This window comes from Cyprinodon tularosa, unplaced genomic scaffold (genome assembly GCF_016077235.1).
Source record: "Cyprinodon tularosa strain WSP-4 unplaced genomic scaffold, ASM1607723v1 ctg234, whole genome shotgun sequence".
NCBI classification, from domain to species: Eukaryota; Metazoa; Chordata; class Actinopteri; order Cyprinodontiformes; family Cyprinodontidae; genus Cyprinodon; species Cyprinodon tularosa.
Window position 1 is genome coordinate 787,104 of NW_024038875.1, and position 21,684 is coordinate 808,787.

General features: G+C 36.1%; 1 protein-coding gene across 5 annotated transcripts in view; it reads left to right on the forward strand.

The window, feature by feature from the left end:
* Positions 1-531: 531 nt before the first annotated feature.
* The window catches only part of LOC119784833 (ras/Rap GTPase-activating protein SynGAP-like), an 86,161-nt gene continuing 65,008 nt past the window's right edge, over positions 532-21,684 (forward strand). For 2 of the 5 annotated variants that reach the window (XM_038287078.1, XM_038287079.1), the window contains exons 1-2: positions 533-1,687; positions 9,109-9,212. In XM_038287078.1, the coding sequence (XP_038143006.1) occupies positions 9,113-9,212 (100 nt within the window). In that variant the 5' untranslated portion in view covers positions 533-1,687; positions 9,109-9,112. Of the gene's footprint in view, positions 1,688-9,108; positions 9,213-21,684 lie in introns of all 5 variants that reach the window. The other 3 variants (XM_038287080.1, XM_038287082.1, XM_038287081.1) reach the window with 3 other exon arrangements.

Consider the following 21,684-nt stretch of genomic DNA (forward strand, 5'->3'; position numbering starts at 1 on the left):
TTTGAACCAATTCGACTGTATGATCTGGTTGAATTGTAAAGTACCTTGAGATGACATGTGTTGTGAATTGGCGCTATATAAATAAACTGAATTGAACTGAATTTTAGATGATTTCCTCATTAATACAGCTGGATATCCGTTAGCTCATGTTAACTTTGTTTGTTCCTTTATTTGGATTAGGGCCAATGGAAAAAAAAAGTTAACTGATATCTAAATTTAATTTCAGTTTAATATGGGAAAAAAAAGTCAGAATTCTGAGATTAAAGTCAGAATTATGAGAAAAGTCAGAATTCTAAGAAAAAAGTCAAAATTCTGAGAAAAAAAAGTCAGAATTCTAAGAAAAAAGTCAGAATTCTGAGATTAAAGTCGGAATTCTGACTCTTTTCCCATATTACACTGAAATACAATTTAAAATCAGTTAACTTTTTTATTTTCCTCCGTAAACAGTTATATATTGAGTTGTGAGAATAATGATTGAATAATTCCTCTCCAGCTGGCTCTGAATCGAGCGGACCGGGTACCGTTGGAGGCGTTGCATGGTTCCTGCCCACCATCTCCGCCCTTCTCCGAGCAGAGATCATTTTTTTTTTCCCTCCGAGCTTCGCCGTTAAATCTAAATCAGGTGCGACTGGAAGCGCTCAAAAGGGTCATTTCGGCATCAATTAACAACCAGATCCTGTCCTCTTTCTTATCGCATTTTTCCTTTGGATTATGGGGACGTCGTTGTGCGCCAACTGCTGCAGACGCTTGCCAAGATTAAACCATCATCTGAGGTAGAAGAAAGGATCACGATTAGACAAAAAAAAACAAAACAAAAAAAATCTATTTACCATTCGTGCATGAGTGCGATTTTCATTTGATTTGCTGGTACGCATTTTTCTGTGAATATTCTTTGCATTCGGACGCTTTTTTGGGGGGTTTGGGGCGCGCAGCGGGGCTGTTTCCAGCTCAGAGTTATTGGCAATCACTGCAATCATCATCATCACCATCTGATTAGTAACATTTATTCTAATGTAATCGGCATGAGCACTTGTCACAGTTTCATGCCTTTTTTACGCTCAGGTGTGTGGAAAAAAATATAAACCACTCTGCAGCTGTAAGGCGAGATTATTCCCAGATATAGGAGGGGGCAGCCTGGAGTCTCATGATCAAACAATTAAGATGACAAAAAAGGGAGATTGTCTCCATTACCGTGCGAGCTGCGCAGGGATTGCTTTGCATTTCGTTGGGGAACAGAGAGTAGTGGAGGAAGACAGGAAAGAGAAGCAGAGGAGAACAGCTGAGCCGCCACTGGCAGGCAAGCTGTGGCTTCAGTGATGGACTGAGCTGGAGGTGAAGGGTTTTCCTGTCACAGCATCAGCATCATTTTTTTTCTCCCCCCCTCAGAAGCTGTCACTCTCAACAGAAACAGTTATGGACACTGCAGCACAGGTGAGGATCAAGAGTTGTTTGCAGCAGTGAAACACAACGAATTGGCCTAATGAATGAAAAACTTCAAGCTTTTAGAGATTATACCTGGATCAGCGTCTCTGTAATGCCTTCACAAACTGATTCCTTCTGTGCATCGACAAGGAGTTAAGCCTCATAACCCTCCCCCCCTTACCCTAAGTGCCCTGGAGACCCACCTGGATCCAGTCTGCACCCACAGATGTTCTGATTTCTTCTCCAGAAAGTCCTGTTTTTTTGGGTAAGTGCCAAATCGTGGGTGTGTTCCGAGAAAAAAAAAGTGCCTTGCATTAATGCTTAGTCTCACTGTTAGGTGTTTAAGGAGTGTTGAATCCAGCAGCTCTGAGGAAGGTGTTAAACAAGCCTGTATGTGGAGAGCGGATGTAGATAGTCCTTCTCTAGTGCGGGTCAGTGCAGTTTGGTCTACTTTTTTCCTGTGACCTAAGAAGCTTTGTGAATCGGGGTCACACATGTCAGACCCTCTTTTGTTACATGTAAGCAAAGGGTCTTTTGTAAAGCATATGCAGGAAATTGTGAACTTTAACAGTGCAGTTGAGTTGGTGTAATCTTAACTGGATCATCACCTTTTATTTTAGGCAATTATTTGCTTGTTGGTTCCACTGCTACTAAAATAAGTAATGAAGTTAATATGAATTAGATATTGAGCTTTTAGATTTTTCAGAGCATATAAATTGTTTATTAGACTGGTGATTTCTTTTGCTGGAGGTGGATAATGTGATGTTAGATACAAAGACAAGGAATTTTTGCACCATTAGTTATTACTAATCACAAAAGGAAATTGAAGAAATTAACTACAATGTCTCTTTCATAAACTTAAAATTATGATTATAATTGATTTGCTCTCAGGAATATGTAAGTCTTGTAAAAAGCCAACACCAGTTGTAGCCCAAACAAAAAGTGTTTATTGAACAAGGGGAAAAGTTTCTAAATGACTACAATTTAGACAACCTTTTCATTTCCAATCAATATTTGTTGGAAGTTTATGCAAACAAAAAAGAAAAAAAAACTTTTTCAAAAGCAGGAGGAATCTATTTTCATGATGAATGGACATGACTACTGAGGTCTGTTCAAGAATAAGTGATACTATAACATTCTTCACAGGAAGCCTTGAAAAACATTAGGTGGACCCAGAAACAATGTCTCCTAATCAGAGATTTCTGGTGAACATAAACCTCATGTCCAGCCTTTACTCCAATAGTTGAGCAGGATACAACTCAGAACATTTATTCTTCCTCTAGTAGGAGGCAGAGACAAATACAGGTTACTGTCAACCAGTTGACCATAAAAAAACAAAAGCAAACTTATCTCTCTGTGCTGTAAAATGCAGGTTTGATCTGTGGTCTCATCCACCATTACCCTCTATACCTATTTAAGACACATTGCTCACTACTGCCACCCCCAAATAAAAGGGAAACACTTGGTCTGTACCTCATGTATGCTCTACACTAGGTAATAGAGCTTTAAAAATTATGATGAAAAGTCTCATTTAAAAGTTGTGTTCTTGTACTTGCCTTTTACTTTGTTTAAATGCCACTGTACCTCATGCATAATTTTAATTATTTACATATATGATGTAATGCATGATGCCTCAAGCTGGATGCTAAAGCCCTCTTAATTCCTACATATAGTTTACTAATTATCTTTCTCAGGGGAGTTTTACCTACACCTGTACAAACAACAGGAGGCCTTGATCATCTTATTATCTGTGAAATAGCTGACTTAGACTTAGCAACAAAATATGTTTTTTCTAGGGTTGTTTTCCAGTAAATGGTTTATTTTCAAAATACATTCTGGTGGTGATTCAGAGGGAATAACTGAGTCATAGTTTGTAAAAATGTTTTACCAGATAAGCACCTTGGATGGTCAGTGAATTATTTATTCTCTGCCATGATAGAGTTCATCCATCTCAGCTGGCGTCAGATGTAGTTAATGTTCTGGTTGTATGGATGCCGTAACCTTCATGGCCCATTATGTAGAATTGCTATTGTACACAGTGGATACTCTCATCTTAACCAAAAAAAAAAAAAAAAAACACTGAAGAGGGGTGGATACCTCTTTTATTAATGAAACGTTTGCTTGTAATGGAGCAAGATAACTCTTAACTCATGCCCCCCAGCTGTATCTTCTGTTTCTACTTCACATGGAATGACTATTGGAATATCATGCATCCCTTTGCAGAGTGAATTTGTTGGTTAGAAAGGCATGAATCACTGACATCAATTGATTTCTCTCAATTTGTTGCAAACGGTTGAGAATGTGGACTCCATCGCCGCTCCGTTGCAGTTGTCAGCTGAGAGTCTGACAGCCGGCAGAGCTTTGACTTTCCTCCAACACTGAGTTTCCGTTATAATTCTCCCCTTCTTCAGCCATTGTCAGTGCAACGCATGGATGGAGCTTAAACGCTCTGCCAAGAACAAAAAGGATCTGTCATTCCGGTTGAATTTCCTCTGAAACTACAATTTCAGAAACTTATCTAAACAAAGTTCAGTCCTGAAGTTTCCTTAAAAAGTTTTTCTTTTGCATTTGGCCACTAATAATCATTCTGTCATCATTCTTTAAAACTGACCCTCCTACTTTTTCTCAAACCTTCTTTTCCAACCAATTTGACTGGCTTGTGGAAGTATTAATTCTTATTGTTGGCCAACTCAAAATACACCCTGCTATTGATATTGATATATAATAATAATAATAATAATAATAATAATAATAATAATATAAATTGATATTGATACTGCTATTGATATATAAATTAGAAGAAGGAAAGAGGGTCTAAAGATTTTTTTATTTAAATATTTTATTAATCATCCTTTTGGTTAATCAGAGATTATTATGGATTACATATATTGTCTATCACAGAGAGGTATATATTTTTAATGATTAAATAGGAAAAAGAAACAAAATAATTTTTTTTTCTTTAATTAGTGATTATTCATCCATCTATTCATCTTCCTGAGTTTATCCATCAGGGTCATGGGGGAGCTGGTGCTTATCTCCAGCAGTTTATGGGAGAAAGATGGGGTACACCCTGGACAGGTGCGCAGTCTATTTCCAAGGGATATTAGGGATTATTTTCTCCAAAAAGTTTTAGGGTAATTGATTAATTATCTTGTCTCTGGAGTTTAATGGCCTAATGTTAACTTGTGCTGAAGAGACTGGGAAAAGGAAAAATGAAGTTTGAAGTTCAAATTTTTGAATCACTTTGGAGACCAGAAGACCACCTTAGCAAAAAAAAAAAATAAATAAATAAAAATAAAATAATAATAATGAAAAATTATAAACAAGAACAACACCTTAATTTGGCTGGGACTTACTGATTCTCTTGACCTGTGATTCTTACACCTGTTCTCCATCCTGGCTTATGGTCTGAGGGTTACTTTAACTGAGGACATTGGGATTGTTTGCCGACTTCAGATCAGGTTCGAACTGATTTGGACAGGAGTAAAATAAAAAGGTACTCCCATAAAAGTCTCTGAGGGATATTAAGATCTTGGGTGATTAGAAGTAATAACTACTTTAAAACTAAAGAAAGTAGGAGCTTCACTTAAAAAAATTTATTTTAACGATGCTTTCCATACTAGCATATTTACTTTAAGGTAAGCAGACTGTGTTGTGGCTTAATTTGGCTCCTGCATTTTCTGTTTCTGATACTTCAGCAGTCCTCACCTTTAGGGAGAAGGAGGGCTTGGTAAACCAACCAGAGCAGACTTGGGCAAACTGTGGCCATATTGCTAAAGTAACCGAATAAGGAAAATATAATCTAATATTTTACAAATTTTTTAATAGGACTATTAAGACAAACAATAATAAGATATGTTCAGATCTAACTCATAATCATTATTTTTTTCATGTTTCACCATATTTTGCTTGAGGAATTGGGATTATGGTTCTCATTGGGTCAGCCGAACCATTTGAAATATGACAAAATTTGATCCTCGATTAAATGAGAATAACTTTGAGGTATTTTCTGCTCTTATGTATGACTTACTAAAAACACATAACCATATTTTTTATCAGTAGACCACAAGTAAAGTTAATAAAACTACTAAAAGCAGCACTGTGTAACTTTTGACCCAAGTATCTGCCAAATTTGCGATATGTTAAATAATTTTTAGGTCAATATACAGCACTTGGTGTGTATTATTGCCCCATCTGGGCTGACTTTCTCAAAAACTTCAGTTGGATACGTAGCTGAATCAGTCATGTGACCAAGTCTGTGCTCCCCTTAAAAACGAGAGCTAATTAAGATAAAAGTTGCTGTTAGGCAACATTACAGATATGATACATACCTGATTATACATATTTCTGGTTCTCTGATGTAGGATTTAATTGAAAGGAGTGATTGTTACCTTCATTTTGCAAATAACTCCATGACTTCTCATAGTTCAAAGTAGTCTGTATCAGATTTCAAAACACAGAAGGTGAATATTAAATTCTGTGACACTGCAGTGTTGCCAGTTGTTTTCATAGCACTAAACCTGGAACTTACAGGTCAAGCGCCCCCTGGTGGCTACAAGCTACTCAGTGTTGCTTGAATTTAACACTTATCATATTAAGTACAATGGATCCTGAGGATGGTGAATATTGATGCAGATTCAGTATAAAATATTTCAGGGCATTCATCTTATATGAGTCCCACCCTTCTATAAATGGTTATATTATTTTGTGATCTTTCCAGACTGTTTTTAAGAATTTTGCGATCCTTTTTTTTCTAATTCTAGCCGTTTCCTTTCTCCAACTTTAATCTTAGATAACATGATGAAAGGATAAATTATGCTTCAGAGATTAAAGCTGAATTTTTAACACTTTTTGTACATTTAGAAGGTGATGTTTATTTAACCTTTTACTGATCTTTAACCTGATCTATTATGAAACTGTAACTAGTAAATGTTTTTATAATAGTGGAAATCAATCATGTACCTGTATTTATCTTATGTATATTTTCATATCATTCACCCCTTTATTTAGCAGCTTAGAAATTATACATGATCATGTAATGTTTCTGTAATGAATCAGCTGTTATATAAAAAAAAAATAATAAATGGATAGCGAGGTTTGTTTCAATTCATTCACAATTGAATCTCTTTGATGGATGTTTGACCTTCACTCCAAAATCTGAGCCCTTTTATCTCATAGTAGTGGGAATTTTGACAGTGGGAAGTTCACACCTAAAACCTCACAGATACTTCAGACAGTTTTGATCCAATTGAAGATTTTAATCTGACAATATATGTAATCCGTAATCCTCACAGTGTAGTTTGGAGATTTTAATGGTATGGTGGAGGAGTTTTGCGAATTTTTGAAAAGACCCGCCCTCTCCACTTTAAAAAGAAATTGCACATGCACAACCCAGTACCAGCTCAGGAGAGGGAACCCCTATTAAACCCGTGGGAGAGCATGCATGAGCCCATTTCTCCTCATGGGCGCTCTGTTTAAAAGTTGGATTTTGCATCACTCATACAAGCTTACTTTCCAAAAGAAGATTAGAATTTTTCCATATTGTCAGACTCACAACTGGTAAGTCAAAATGGGGATGAGCGCGTAGGATGGCCTTATGTAAACATATCAACAGAATGATTGACAATTAGGAGGACCATTTATTTTGATGATACGGCAGGAAAAAGAACATCCTCCACTATACCTTTAAATCTAAATTTTACTCTAGACCAACCAGTCTCAACCTTGGGGCCCAGACCCCAACTGATTTCTAGAGGTTGACAAATCCCTTTGGAAAAATATGTGCAAAATTATTTGTGGATTCTGACCAGACATTACAAGGACAGCAAGCGATTGGTCTCATACAGAAAATTTATTACTCAAAACAAGTTCTTAGTCAGTAGCAACAAAGTGGGGTAGGGATGGGGGGGTCGTGGACAGCAGTGTAGGTTAAATTGGCAGTCACGACTCAAAAAGGTTGAGAACCACAGGTCTAGACAAAGAAAATATTCATCATCTAAAATATTTATGAAGTTGGAGTTCTCAGAAGGCAAAGAAAAGAATGTTGCTTTTAATTTTTTGTGAATTTTTTTAAGTAATTGAGCTATTTTCAAAGCAAAAATCACATCAGATATCAGTGAGAATTCAAAGTGGAGAGTTTTCCAGCACCTGCTTACAGCAGGAGAGGAATCTCACATTGCTGATGTGTCTGTAGGAGTGCTTATCAATTAATCATGGTAGCAGATTGTAGTTGAACAGCTTGATTACATTTAGCTTGGAAAGGGCAACTATAAAAGGCCGCATGTGAAAAAACCTTGTGCACGAAAAAACACGATGTTTCAGGATGCAATCAGGACTGAATATACCTCTGAGAAGGAGTTATTTCATCCAACCCAATCAGGTAAACATTAACTTTAGTGAGAGGAATTTAATGCTCACCACAAGCAAAAGGTTAACTTGCATCTGTGTACAGGGCCCTGCAAAAATATACAAACCCTTTAAAACCTTTTCAGATTTAGTCATGTTACACTTACAGTTTAGCTACAATTCTGAATATAACTTTACTTGAAGTTGGTTAATATGAATAGGAAAGAAAATTATTGTCTTACAATGAATAATCTGAAGTGTTCACTTGGTTTCATAATTTTTATTTGCAAATTAGCTTAGGTTCAGACATACTGGATTGAGCGATGAATTGTTACTGTTAGTTTAATCACTCTAAGCTGGATTTCTCTCTGAAGAAAACAGTATTTGTTAACAAAGATGTTTAACTTTCTTTAATCTTGGTGTTTAGATATTTAGGTAGAATAAAACCTATTTTTCTTTGAACATCTTATGATGCTGTCCAGTTCTCCTAAATGATCACTGTATGAAAAATGGTCAAAATAATAACAAAGCTGTTTTTTAGCCATCTCATCTAAAAAGTAGAGATTTAGAATCACTCTATCAAAATCTAATTTTTTTCTAGCATCTAGGGAAACATTTTGGTATGACTGTAACAGTCTGGTGGTTATCGGTCTTAAATTCAAGTATTTTTTCTTCTTCCAAGTTTGCCTTAAATGTACACTGCAAAAAGAATTTAGAAATAAGAAAAAACATCTTAAAATAAGTGTATTTACCCTTAACTTGAGTTGGAAAATAAGATGATCTGTCAATGGAATGAGGATTTTTACTCTTAAAATGAGAATTAGTTAATATGCACTTGAAATAAGACAATGCAATTATTTTTTCTTATTTTAAATGTAAATCTTCCTGTTCCATTGGCAAAGTGTCTCACTTTCCTCCTCTATTAAAAAAAACACTTTTTTAAAGAAAAGATGACTTATTTTAGATTTTTTGCAGTGTAGCTCCATCTACCTTTTCATTGAATTATATAGTTTTAAAACTTGAACATGTCAGTGAACTAAATATTCTTTTTAGAACTTTTAACATCTTAAATGTGAAAAAAAGTGCAAACCATTTATTATTTTCCATTCACCTGACTATTATTCAACACTTTTTGTGTATCAAATGAAATCCTAATAAAGCACATTGAATGTGTGGTTGCAATGTGACAAAATGTGCAATGGTTTCCTTTTTAGTAACTAAAAAACAATAATTTTGTTCCAATTTCTTACGTTAATTTTGCCTAACATTCAATACCACTGTTGGGATTGTTGGTTTATTAAAACTAAAATTTCAAACTCTACTTGTGTCTGTGCCATATAGCTGCATGGACACTTCGTCAAAGACGTGGCTGCCGCATCAGGGTCAGTTTGGCTTGGTTGGTCAAGCGGAGGTTTGCTGTGGTGGACCAGGAGTTTTAACGCCAAGTGAGTCAGTCTAGAAACGAACCCGTCTGCTTCTCTGCTCTTGTCAGCTTTGTGTTGTTTCCCAGCTTCGTCCTTCAGTCCGTTCGTTGTGGTCTGCCGAGGTTTTTTGCTCTCTTCGTTATCTGTGTTTTTATATGTAACTGCCAGGCTACTGTTTGTTCTGTTTACAGTGTTGAAAGCTTTTATTGAACTTCTGATTTTTGCTTTTCATGTCATGACTACCCAGTCATGTTTTTAGCGAAAAAATACCTCTATGCATTGAAGGTTGTTTTTATTTTATTTTTCCTCTCTCCTGTATCCTTCACTGGAGCATCAGGCTCCCTCTGAGCCCCACACTGACACACTTCCCTCTGTTTTATGTTGCCATCCTCAGGGTTTGATAGCTCCATTCTCTTCTGCACTGCCTTTGATAGACCCAGAGTCTTTCTCCTCTCCTCCTCCATGGATCAAAGCATCTCCTTTTATTGGCTCCAGGAGAGTCAACAAAGCGCATAAACCTGTTGTTTTTTAATTTCAAACATTAAAACGACAAAGTAAAAAATGTTAGCAGAGATTCCCTGTTTGGGAATTTATATCATTTAAGTGTTTAGCTTTTTATTTTAGTTATGTAATACAGTTCTCAGCAGGATGGATGAAATCCCATTACCATACTGCAAAAAATTTAAATCTCAATAAGTAATTTTTTCTTTAAAAAAAAAAAAAGTCTCATTTCAAGTGCGTATTATCTACTAATCTTATTCGAAGAGTAAAAAAAAAAATTAAATTTACCTGATGTATTTAAGGCTAAATACACTAATTTTAAGTAATTCTTACTTATTTCTATATAGTTTTTACAGTGCAGCTGTGTCCCACTGGGATGTCCCACCTTTTTTTTTTTTTTAACAGTCAAACCCTGTAAAAAAATAACTTTTGTTGAAGATCTAGGTAAAAAATAATTTTGACATATGTATTACATAGACCAGGGTCTAATGCTTTCATTCTTCACTTCCACATGTATCTGAAGATATGACAAAAACAGAAAAATGAATCTATCATTTTAATATCTCCACTTATCAGCTAAGGTTAATATACACATTTAAAAACGGAGAGCAGGAGGTTTTATCAGGGTTGGAGAGTCACTCATTATCAAATTTGACCTTTTTATTTTTTATAAATATTATATTAATACTAAAATAAATTTGAAACAGATAAGCAGATATGTTGATACTTACCAGCATAGAATATCTCGTCAATGTGACAACCTATTTTATAAATATGAAAAAAAATCATGCATTAAAAAAAAGAGGTAAAGGCCTGTGTTGATATATATATATCAACACACACACACACACACACATATATATATATATATATATATATATATATATATATATATATAAAATCAACTTTTAAATGCTTATGACTGCACAGCAGTATAATGAGATTCTATGGAGCTAAAACAGTGACAGATTGCATTGACATTGAATGTGAGATTTTGCTTTGAGGAATCAAACCCTGAAAAACTAAACACTGAAATTTTAAACAAATTAATACAAATAAAAAAATATATACATTATAATTTGAAGCATACACTTTGCTAACTGTGGTAGTTGTTTTGTTTAGTCTACAGCGGATAGATGACGAGTATTAGAAAAACAGGACCCTGAAGGAGCCTTAGATATATTTAATAACAAGTACAATTAAAACTGCACATGAATATGTTTGTTCACACAGTAAAATTTAAAAACAACATGGCAGTGGCAGATTTAAACAATTGCGATTTATGTGAATTGAATTGACAATTTAAGGTGCCTTCAGATAACATGCTTTGAATTGGCACTGTATAAATAAATTGAATAGAATGGAATATTTCTTCCATGGCTTTAGAGGACGCCATCATCCCCCAACTACTTCCAGTCTTTTAATAAGGCAGTAAGGTCCAGTTTTCACATCCACGTGACTCGAGTGATGTAAAAAAAAAAGTGATTCCACTGCAGTTTTGTGAAATGTAAGAATTCCGACTTTAAATCTAAAAGTGAAGGCTTTTTCAAAATTGCCGTGTTTCTAATTAGTGAAATTGGCTTTGTAACTACAATATGCGCAATATGATGGTTAATGAAATGCAGCTAGTGACACTAAAATCCATCTCTCACTGGCTTTATTTCCTTTGACCATCAAATTGTATTTTACATCCAATGCCGCTGTTGTTTTTGGGAGTTATTGCATGAACAAATTAATTAATGTGCAATTTAAATTGTATTTCTTATCCAACCCAAAAATATGCATTCTTGAAATTAGCAGAATATCAACATAGTTTTGTGCACATTTGAAATGGAAACATAACGGATTAAAGACTAAAAATAACCATGAAAAGTTTTGACTCTTTTAGAGGGAAAGTTTGAATAGCCAATCATTGAAAAGGCAAACATTCAAATTGTAATTTTTTAAATTTCATCCATTTATTACACTGGCTTTCCATATCCATTTTTTAGTATTTTATTTATTTAGTTCCACATCTCAATGTAAATGCAAGCTGTCACTATATCAGCTCCATAAGATTAATGATTCTATTATTTCTTTTAATTTTGCTGGTATTTTTCCCCAAATTGCCAGTGGCTCCTATATCTGGTTCACCTTCTTGGAACATTCCTGGAGCGAATCCTGTGAAACTCTGGATCTTTAATTTTGATCCATCCATTCACAAGTGCAGTAATAAGATTTCTCAATGCATTAGTATAAATGAAGGTAGTTTGATGGAGAGCAGTGCAAAAGCTAGTAAACATGTTCCTATGGTAACTGGGCCACACTCCCCTTTGGCTAGAGCTCACACACCATCAGAGAGACGGGTGCAAGAAAGACAGGACCGCTAAAAAAAAAAAAAAAACTACACATAATAGAGGATAAATTCTGGTTATTCAGGTTCCTGCTGTTGTTGAACCGTTTTAACACAAAAATACTGCAGGTTGTTTTGTTGTGAGTATGGCTTTAGCCGTCTTTTAAAAATGCTTGTCAGGATTTAGGCTGATTGCAGGTTTTTTCCTGTGAATCTCTCCCTCCCACAGTGCCCCCTCTTCCTGAACCCTCCCACCCACCACTTCTTTTAAATCCCGCAGCCTTGCCTCTTCTGTGCAGTGTGCATTTACCTCGTTACAGTGTTGTTTCTAAACATAGCACCAGAGTGGCTTTGAAACAGTCAGTGGTCTACTTTTTTTATATGTTTCCAATAAACATGATTATCTACCTTACTGTTTAAAATAAAATACCCATTTTGATATACATTAGCATGCTTCACACAAACTGGTACCACTGCTGTCAATACTGTGCAAACAATCTTTTTACTAACAGAATAGCAATCAGTTTTCACCTTGATTGGAGCATATAGAGAGAGAGACCAGTTACAATCTCTTTAGATTTTTACATAACCCGGGTCCATTCTTACAGGATTTAAAGGATTTGGATTTGTAAACTCTGCTTGCACACCTAAAAAGTTATCTTGTTTTGTGGTGAACCATTTCTGTGGTACTTGATCATATGTTCTGTATAAATACTCTGCTGAAATACCCAGGTTTGATCCATTTTCTGTTTGCTGCTAAAATCCATTTGCCTTTTTTATTTGTTATGTACTAGAGCACAGCTGCATAAAGTAGATCCCATATTTCACAATTGGTAAGATGATTGTTTTTCTTACATGTATCCTATTTTGTAACATCCAACTGGAGGGTTTTTAACCTAAAGGGCTTTATATTTTACCTTTATTGCATATCTGTGCTTTCATTTCAATGATGTAAGGTGACATAATGTGAAAAAAATAATAGGGCTGAATAAATAGCAGCAATTTGCCTTGGTCGCTCACACATTTTAAGCTAAGCACAAAGCTCCCATGTCTTGTTTTGCACATGTTGGTAACTTTCTTCAGACTGCTGTATGGTGTTAAATTGCTGCCACAAAATCGCATAGTCCAATTATTAATCACAAGTGCACATTTAATAACTGAAACTGTGCAAAACTGTGATTGCTGGCGTGTATGGTTATTCGAGTGCTCTTGAACGCAGCACCGCGTGCAGAAAAACACGCCCCCTCTACCCATCTGTCTGTAGAAAAATTACGCTCCCCCTGCTCTTTTCTGATTTTTGGCAGCAATTTAACACCATAGTGCTGAAGCTTTCATGCACCGTGTACAAACTACTGCTTTTGAACTGTTATAAATGTGACTTCAATATATCACAGTGCTTTGGTTAAGCTATTGCTGTGTTTAATTACCTCAGCATTGTGTATCCTTGAAACAAAAACGAAAACTAGTGGTAAGATTCACATTTTAATTGATGAGATATATTCATCTGATCACTTCTGTTTTCATAGTCCATCGCAATTTCATGCGGCAAACATGCCTCATATGGACACAGCAGAAGTGGATTTAATAAGGTGTACATAGTTCTAAAAGCTGAACTATCAATCAGCACTGATACAGAAATAAGAGTAAAGTCTTCATTTCTATCATTAAAGGAAGTGATGGCGGTATGTAGGTTTGGTGCCATCTGCTGTAGGTGGAAAAGTCCTGAGATCTTTCTAATATTTAGCTTCCAAATGAATCCAACATCCTTTAATCTTGATCAATATTCTTGTAGTTTTGGCTTTAATGTCTTAAGTTTTTTTTTAAACAATTAAAATAAGTATTGTTTTTGGTCATTCAGTCGCATAACTTTATAATGTGCGCTGTTTTCTAAATGAGGGGAAAAATACCATAGACAGCACAAGGTTGACAGTCATAAAAAGAAATCAGAGTAAGTGAAAACTGGGCATTCAGGACGTTATCGACTGAAGAATAATGGATCTTATAGAAATGTGCTGTATTTCTTAAAAAATAGGGATTTAGCATGGTATTTATCTGTTAAGGTATGTGAAAAACCATAGATGGTTACAAAAGAGTGTGACTCTTGTGGTAGATAAGTGGAAGATAGACGTGATGAAACCGTGGATTATGTGCAAATAAAATATTTACACATTAGTGCTTACTTCACTTTTTCCATTATCCTACAGTTTGAGTTATTTTTTTTTTGAGTCTAAGAGGCACTACATGATAAAATAGCTTTGCATCTCTATCTCTAAGCTGTTACAGCATGTTTGGCATCCAGATTTCAGTCTGTGTTTTGTAAATCACAGCTCATACTAAAGCCTCCTGGGGTGTTGCTGCCGGCCTGTCAAAGACCCACTAAGTGGTTGAGGCAGCTTTCCTCCTGTCAGTCCTGGTGATTGTTTGGACAACTCTGCTCACAATGTGGTTTTAACTTTTTACACACATTTTAGATATAGATTTAAATCTGAATTGGACCTATTTTTGCATTTTAACACACATTTTGGATATATACTCGGATATGAATTTGAAATAGCTTTTAGGTCATTTGACTGACACAAGACTCATGTAAAATTATTACCCTAGACTGGACAGATGATTCAGATTTTTTATCCAGACAAATGCTTTTATGAAGACTAAAATCAGGATTTCTTTTAATTTTCATATCATAGGAGAGTAATTTTTTTTTGGATCCTAAGCAAAGCACAGAGTGCAGAACTGGGTTGGCAGAGAGCAGCTGCTAAGGGTAGAGCTGCTTGTGTCATTTGTCCTGGTTTACATCACATCCGCTTGGCCAGCAGCAAAAATCAGATGCAATAACCCGCATTAAACCTGAGGAGGGTGCCAAACCAGGTACAAACCTGGTACATATAGACAGCAGTATATGCATGCCTTTTATTAACAAATGAAAAAAGATGACTAGGCAGTTAATAATTTAAAATGAATGTAGTAGCCCAGATTGGCAGGCTTTGCTAGTATCGGGTTGGAACCCCTTTTCCTTCGGAAATGCCCTAATCCTTTGTGGCATAGATTCATCTAAGTATTATAAACATTCATCAGGAAATTTGGTCAATGTACGGTCAAAGCAGATTTGCTGGCTGTACACCCATGATGCAATTCTGCTCCACCACATCCCACAGCTGCTCTTCTGGAGTAAGATCTGGTGAGTGTGGTGGCCATTTGAGGACAGTGAATTCATTATAATGTTCAAGAAACCAATGAGGTTATTTGCTCTTCATGACATGGCACATCTGCAAGTAGCCGTCAGAAGATGTGTACATTGTGGTCATAAAAGCTTGGACATTGTCGGAAACAATACTCAGATAGGCTGTGGTGTTGAATCGTTTGATTGGTGTTAGGAGGCCCTAAGTGTGCTAAGAGAATATCAGTCACACCATTACACCACTAACCTGAACCATTGATACAAGACAGGATGGATCTATGCCTTTATGTTGTTGATGCCAAACTCTGACCCTAAAATCCAAATCTCTCAAAAAAAAAAAAAAAATTAATTGGACCAGGCTACATTTTTCCAATCTTCTGTTGTCCACTATTGGTGAGCCTGTGCAAACTGTAGCCTCAGTTTCCTGTTCTTAGCTGACAGGAGTGGCACCCGATGTGGTCTTCTGCTGCTGTAGGATGCTCGACCATGTCTACATACCCTAATGCATTGTTTTGCTGCTGATTAGAAATTTGTGTCAACTAGCAGTTGGAAAGCTGTACTTAACACAGTAGCTGCTAAGTTTACATACCCCAGGCATTACTTCAAAGGGCATTACTTTAACAGACACATTTAACTGCAAATGTATTGAAATCCAGCTTTTGTGTCTAAAGCTGCCTGTTTGTTGCCCTCCTCAAGTTAAAGAGAGGTTACTGCATCATTTTTTTTTATTTTTTTTTGTGAACTGTAAGTTTTACTTTAAAGGTTAATTTGCTGAAAAACCCAGCGCCAAATGTACTGCTTGTGTTGGTGGTTTCATTGCTCTAACATCCCTGACTTAAAAACATGGGTAATTGAAGGCTTCTGCAGTGGATAGTGTATGCTGAAGAAGTAATGCAATAATTTCAATCAGGTATGCTGGAGCACTGACACATCTAAAACAGGTAGTACAGGGTCCTAAGGACAAGAGCTGGAAACAGTGAATTAGAACACATAGGTCTAACCTCTGTCATGCCAACATCATAAAGCTGCCAATATGCTGAGGTTAATAATTCTTTGTCAATGGAGACCAAATATCTGTATAAATCTGATGAATTCCTCTTAATACCAAGTCATTGAACTGTTGTTCACTTATAGCCATTCATACACCAAATGGTGAATGGTATAATGCAGTTTAAATATTTTTCTCTGTGGTGTGTGTTTGGCAACAGATGGATAAGAGACGGACATTAAGAAAGGGTGTTCATCCAGGGGCTCTAATAGGGCTTATTTTTTGTTAAAGCTCAGAGAGAAATGTATCCAGCATCCCTGAGGTGGATGTTACTGGTACTTCTCAAAAACAGTTCAGCTTTATTGTTGGAGATTATGAAAAAAAAAAAATGGTTTCTTAGCTGTTGTGTAAATTCAGGCATCTGGAGAAGATGTGTAGGAGTCAAAAATGCAGCAAACTACATGTGGGCAGCTTAGGCGTAAGTCACAATAGAGTGTGAAAAGCACTCATGTAATTATTTTCATGATGTTGTCTATTATTGTAATGCACAAACTTTTCATTCACTATTTCTGCCTGGGCTCTTTCATTGTAAAATACAAAATGTACACCTTTCCAACATTAATGAATGAAAAATATCACTTTGCTGATACATAATAGTGAAGAATGAAAGCCTTGATGTTTTTCTCAATAAACATACTTGTGCAAAATTTTTCACCTCCTTTGAATTATACATTTTTCCTTTTAAATGTGTTAATGGACTATCATAAAGGACAATATAAACCCATGAATTTTCAGATGGTAGCAGAAATACTTAGTAAATACAGACAGATTTGAACTAGTTTCACGGCTTAACTTACGTGATTTAACTTATTGATTTAGTTTTTATTACTTTACATGACTGGATTTTCTCTTGGATTATTACTAAAACCTGTATGTAGTTTAGCTAGCTGTATGGTGACGCAGTTTGTAGCATTGTTGTCTTGTAGTAGGAATATTCTGGGTTCAATTCCCGGGGTCTTTCTGTATGGAGTTTTTGTGTTCTCTCCGTGCAGGTGTTGGTTCTCTCTGGGTACTAAAGTTTCCTCCCACAGTCCAAAAACATGACTGTTAGGTTAATTGGTATCTCTAAATTATCCTTAGGTGTGTGTGTGTGTGTGTGTGTGTGTGTGTGTGTGTGTGTGTGTGTGTGTGTGTGTGCATAGCTGTATGTCTTTGTAAGTCTTTTGTCCTGGGAGAGACTGGTGACCTGGGCAGGATGTACTGCACCTTTTGCCCATAGACTCCTGGAGATAGATAGTGACACCAGACCAAATAATTTTACTATTGGAAACGTGCAAACTCATTGGCAACTTAGATACAGATTTTTTCTGATTTAATTTTAATCCAATCAGTTGCCAACAATTAAATTGTTCATTCTGAATAAGATAAGAATATGGTAAAACGATCTTTCAATCTCTTAAGGTAACCTTATTGACCAATATCATGTTTTCTTTTTAGCTAAATTGTGTTAACACAATAGCTGATGTTATCAACTGTATATACTAGATGGAGTATGGTAATTACTGGCACTTCCATATGACATGAATGGAATATCTGCCCCAGCAGGCCTGTCTGTGAGTCAATGGAGGCTTGCTGACAGATGCTCATGACCAGTCATATTGAGATCCAATGTTTGTGGTCTGTGACTGGCAACATCATCACTTCTAATTAGAGCACAACATCAACAGCACGGCAGCTACAGTAAGACATATTTTAGTCTAAATAGTATCTTTTAAATCATTATTCTTTATTTTTAAGAATGAAATACAAATTGGATGCATACAGTTGCTTTATTCATCTACTACTACCACCTTGCAATAATGTAAACAATCAATTTTGTGCACTTTGTTATAACCTTACTGAACAGAAACCAATGTATGCTTTTGTCTGGGAATTGAGCCAGAATTTCATTTTTTAACGAGCATTATTCTCCAGAGAATCCACTCTCTGATAGCACTGTGAGCAAATGAAACTGGGAGCCACTGTTAGCAGCTTCTATACAGGTGCTGGTCATAAAATTAGAATATCATGAAAAAATAGACTGATTTCAGTAATTCCATTTAAAAAGTGAAACTTGTATATTATATTCATACATTACATACAAACTCATATATTTCAGATGTTTATTTTGTTTAATTTTGATGATTACAAAGGACAACAAATGAAAATCTCAAATTCATCATATCAGAAAATTAGAATATTACTGAAGACCAATAAAAACAAAGGATTAATAGAAATGTTGGCCAACTGAAAAGTATGAACATGAAAAGTATGAGCATGTACAGCACTCAGTATTTAGTTGGGCCTCCTTTGGCCTGTATTACTGCAGCAATGCGGCGTGGCATGGAGTCGATCAGTCTGTGGCACTGCTCAGGTGTTATGATAGCCCAGGTTGCTCTAATAGTGGCTTTTAGCTCTTCTGAATTGTTGGGTCTGGTGTATTGCATCTTCTTCTTCACAATACCCCATAGATTTTCTATGGGGTTAAGGTCAGGAGAGTTTGCTGGCCAATTAAGAACAGGGATACCATGGTCCTTCAACCAGGTACTGGTAGCTTTGGCACTGTGTGCAGGTGCCAAGTCCTGTTGGAAAATGAAATCTGCATCTCCAAAAAGTTGGTCAGCTGCAGGAAGCATGAAGTGCTCTAAAACTTCCTGGTATGTGGCTGCGTTGACCCTGGACCTCAGAAAACACAATGGACCAACACCAGCAGATGACATGGCACCCCAAACCATCACTGACTGTGGAAACTTTACACTGGACTTCAAGCAACGTGGATGAAGTGCCTCTCTTCTTTTCCTCCAGACTCTGGGACCTTGATTTCCAAAGGAAATGCAAAATTTACTTTCATCAGAGAACATGACTTTGGACCACTCACCAGCAGTCCAGTCCTGTTTCTCTTTAGCCCAGGCAAGACGCTTCTGACGCTGTCCGTGGTTCAAGAGTGGCTTGACACAAGGAATGCGACAGCAGAAACCCATGTCTTTCATACGTCTGTGTGTGGTGGTTCTTGAAGCACTCACTCCAGCTGCAGTCCACTCTTTGTGAATCTCCCCCACATTTTTGAATGGGTTTTGTTTCACAATCCTCTCCAGGGTGCGGTTATCTCTCTTGCTTGTACACTTTTTTCGACCACATCTTTTCCTTCCCTTCGCCTCTCTATTAATGTGCTTGGACACTGAGCTCTGTGAACAGCCAGCCTCTTTAGCGATGACCTTTTGTGTCTTGCCCTCCTTGTGCAAGGTGTCGATGGTCGTCTTTTGGACAACTGTCAAGTCAGCAGTCTTCCCCATGATTGTGTAGCCTATAGAACTAGACTGAAAGACCATTTAAAGGCTTTTGCAGGTGGTTTGAGTTAATTAGCTGATTAGAGTGTGGCACCAGGGGCCATCAATTTTGAACCTTTTCACAATATTCTAATTTTCTGATATGATGAATTTGAGATTTTCATTTGTTGTCATTTGTAATCATCAAAATTAAACAAAATAAACATCTGAAATATATGAGTTTGTATGTAATGTATGAATATAATATACAAGTTTCACTTTTTAAATGGAATTACTGAAATCAATCTACTTTTTCATGATATTCTAATTTTATGACCAGCACCTGTATGTGCAGAAACTCATTGATTTTTGGACTTGATGTTATCTAGAGAATCTGCAAAACTGAGAACCTCAGCTACTTTGTGGTTTAAAACCTAGCTTGTCTCTTTTGATAATAACCAAAGGTTAAATTTATCTTTTCTATACATGTCAGTTTTTTTGGAATACCTATTTATGAAGAGCGACTTGCATGTTCAGATGTAGCAACTTCAGTGTAGATTAATGAAACAGCTTCACAGTTTCTTCATGTGATAAAGCACTGACTACTAAACTAATATGTTTTAATACAGGCACATACGTATTTCATAACATCATTTATTTAGTGCATAAAGCTGTTGTGACTGAATAGCGTTCAAGTATCAAATTATTTAAAGTAAAATCTTTTGGAACTGAACAGTTTTGTGACTGCATGAGGATTTGTTTATTTATTTTACAATGTTTAAAAGTTTTTAGGCTTGTGTAATAAATTCTGACATTGAAAACTAATTTCGGAGTATTTTTTGAAAAAGTTGTTTAATGTCTCTTTGAATGCATCACTAATGAGCCTGTTAGGATCATTTAATTTTAAGGTATCCTAATAAGGAATTACAAATCCTTTATTTAAATTGAAGTTTAAATGTCTGTTGCCACCTCTACAGTAACTACAACAGATTTAAATTCAGAACTTAGCATATATGGCGCTTGTGTTGGTCCTGCAACAGAAGTGGACGATATTTTCTTGTGTAGCCAGTTTAAAGCATTATAGTTCATGATTTAACCCCTTTCACTGATTGATTTTTGTTGAACATTTAACTTATAAGTCTATTCCTAAAAAAAGTCTCTGGTGAGCCATATTCTCTCAAATAGTCTCCAGTGAACAGATTTAATTCCTTAATAGTGCGTAAAAAAAATTTTTTTTTGGTTTGTTGATAATTCTCAAATGACTTTGAGCCTTGGTTGTCTGTAAGGGTTGATGCTGATCACTATGCTGCCCTACAGCGAGAAGGTTTGGGGTTTGATTCCCGGCCCGAGGTCTTTCTGCATGGCATTTGTTAGGGGAATAGTGGCATAGTGTTAGGTCATAGAGCTTGGAATTCAGAGTTCAAGCCCCACTCCCACAGACTGCCACTCTAGGGATGAGTTAAATGCAGAGGATTCATATTGTTGCTCTGTATTTGTGACAGTGTAATGACTATAAAAATTATATATAATTTTTTTCCCCAGCTTCTATATATATATATATATATATATATATATATATATATATATATATATAGCTCGAAATGACAAAAAAATGTAATCTCAGGCCACTTTAACACCAGGTGCAATTCCTCACATTTACATAAGAAAGAATAACACTTTACAGATCTCATGACATGGCAATTCAAAACAGAGGATCAGGTGTAGGAAAAAAAAAAACCTACACAGATGGAGTACAAAAATTCTTATGGGGTGATAATGGTATGTTCAGATGCACAGATAGAGTAAAGCAGACTACAACTTAGCTGTTGAGTTTTTCAGCCTTTAAGCAGTTGAAATAAGTAATCTAAGCATCTTCAGGCGGTGCTTTCAAAGCAGGAGTAAATGGCAGCTTTTTGTTTTTAGGGGCAAGCTTTTTCTGACACGTCTTTGCAAAAAACTCAGCATTAGTTTGAACTGATTGAGAAGGTCTCATAACATCAATTTTCAAAGCCTACATGTTAATTCTTACTCGCTTTTAGGTCTGTACTTTGACAGGAGGACTCTTACGCATTGTGCACAGTCTCAGGTTTGCATTGTATTTAGTGCCATCCATCTTTACTTTAATTCTGACATCCTTGCCTTACTGAGGAAAAGCATCTCCAAACCCTGTGGTTGCCACACTGTGT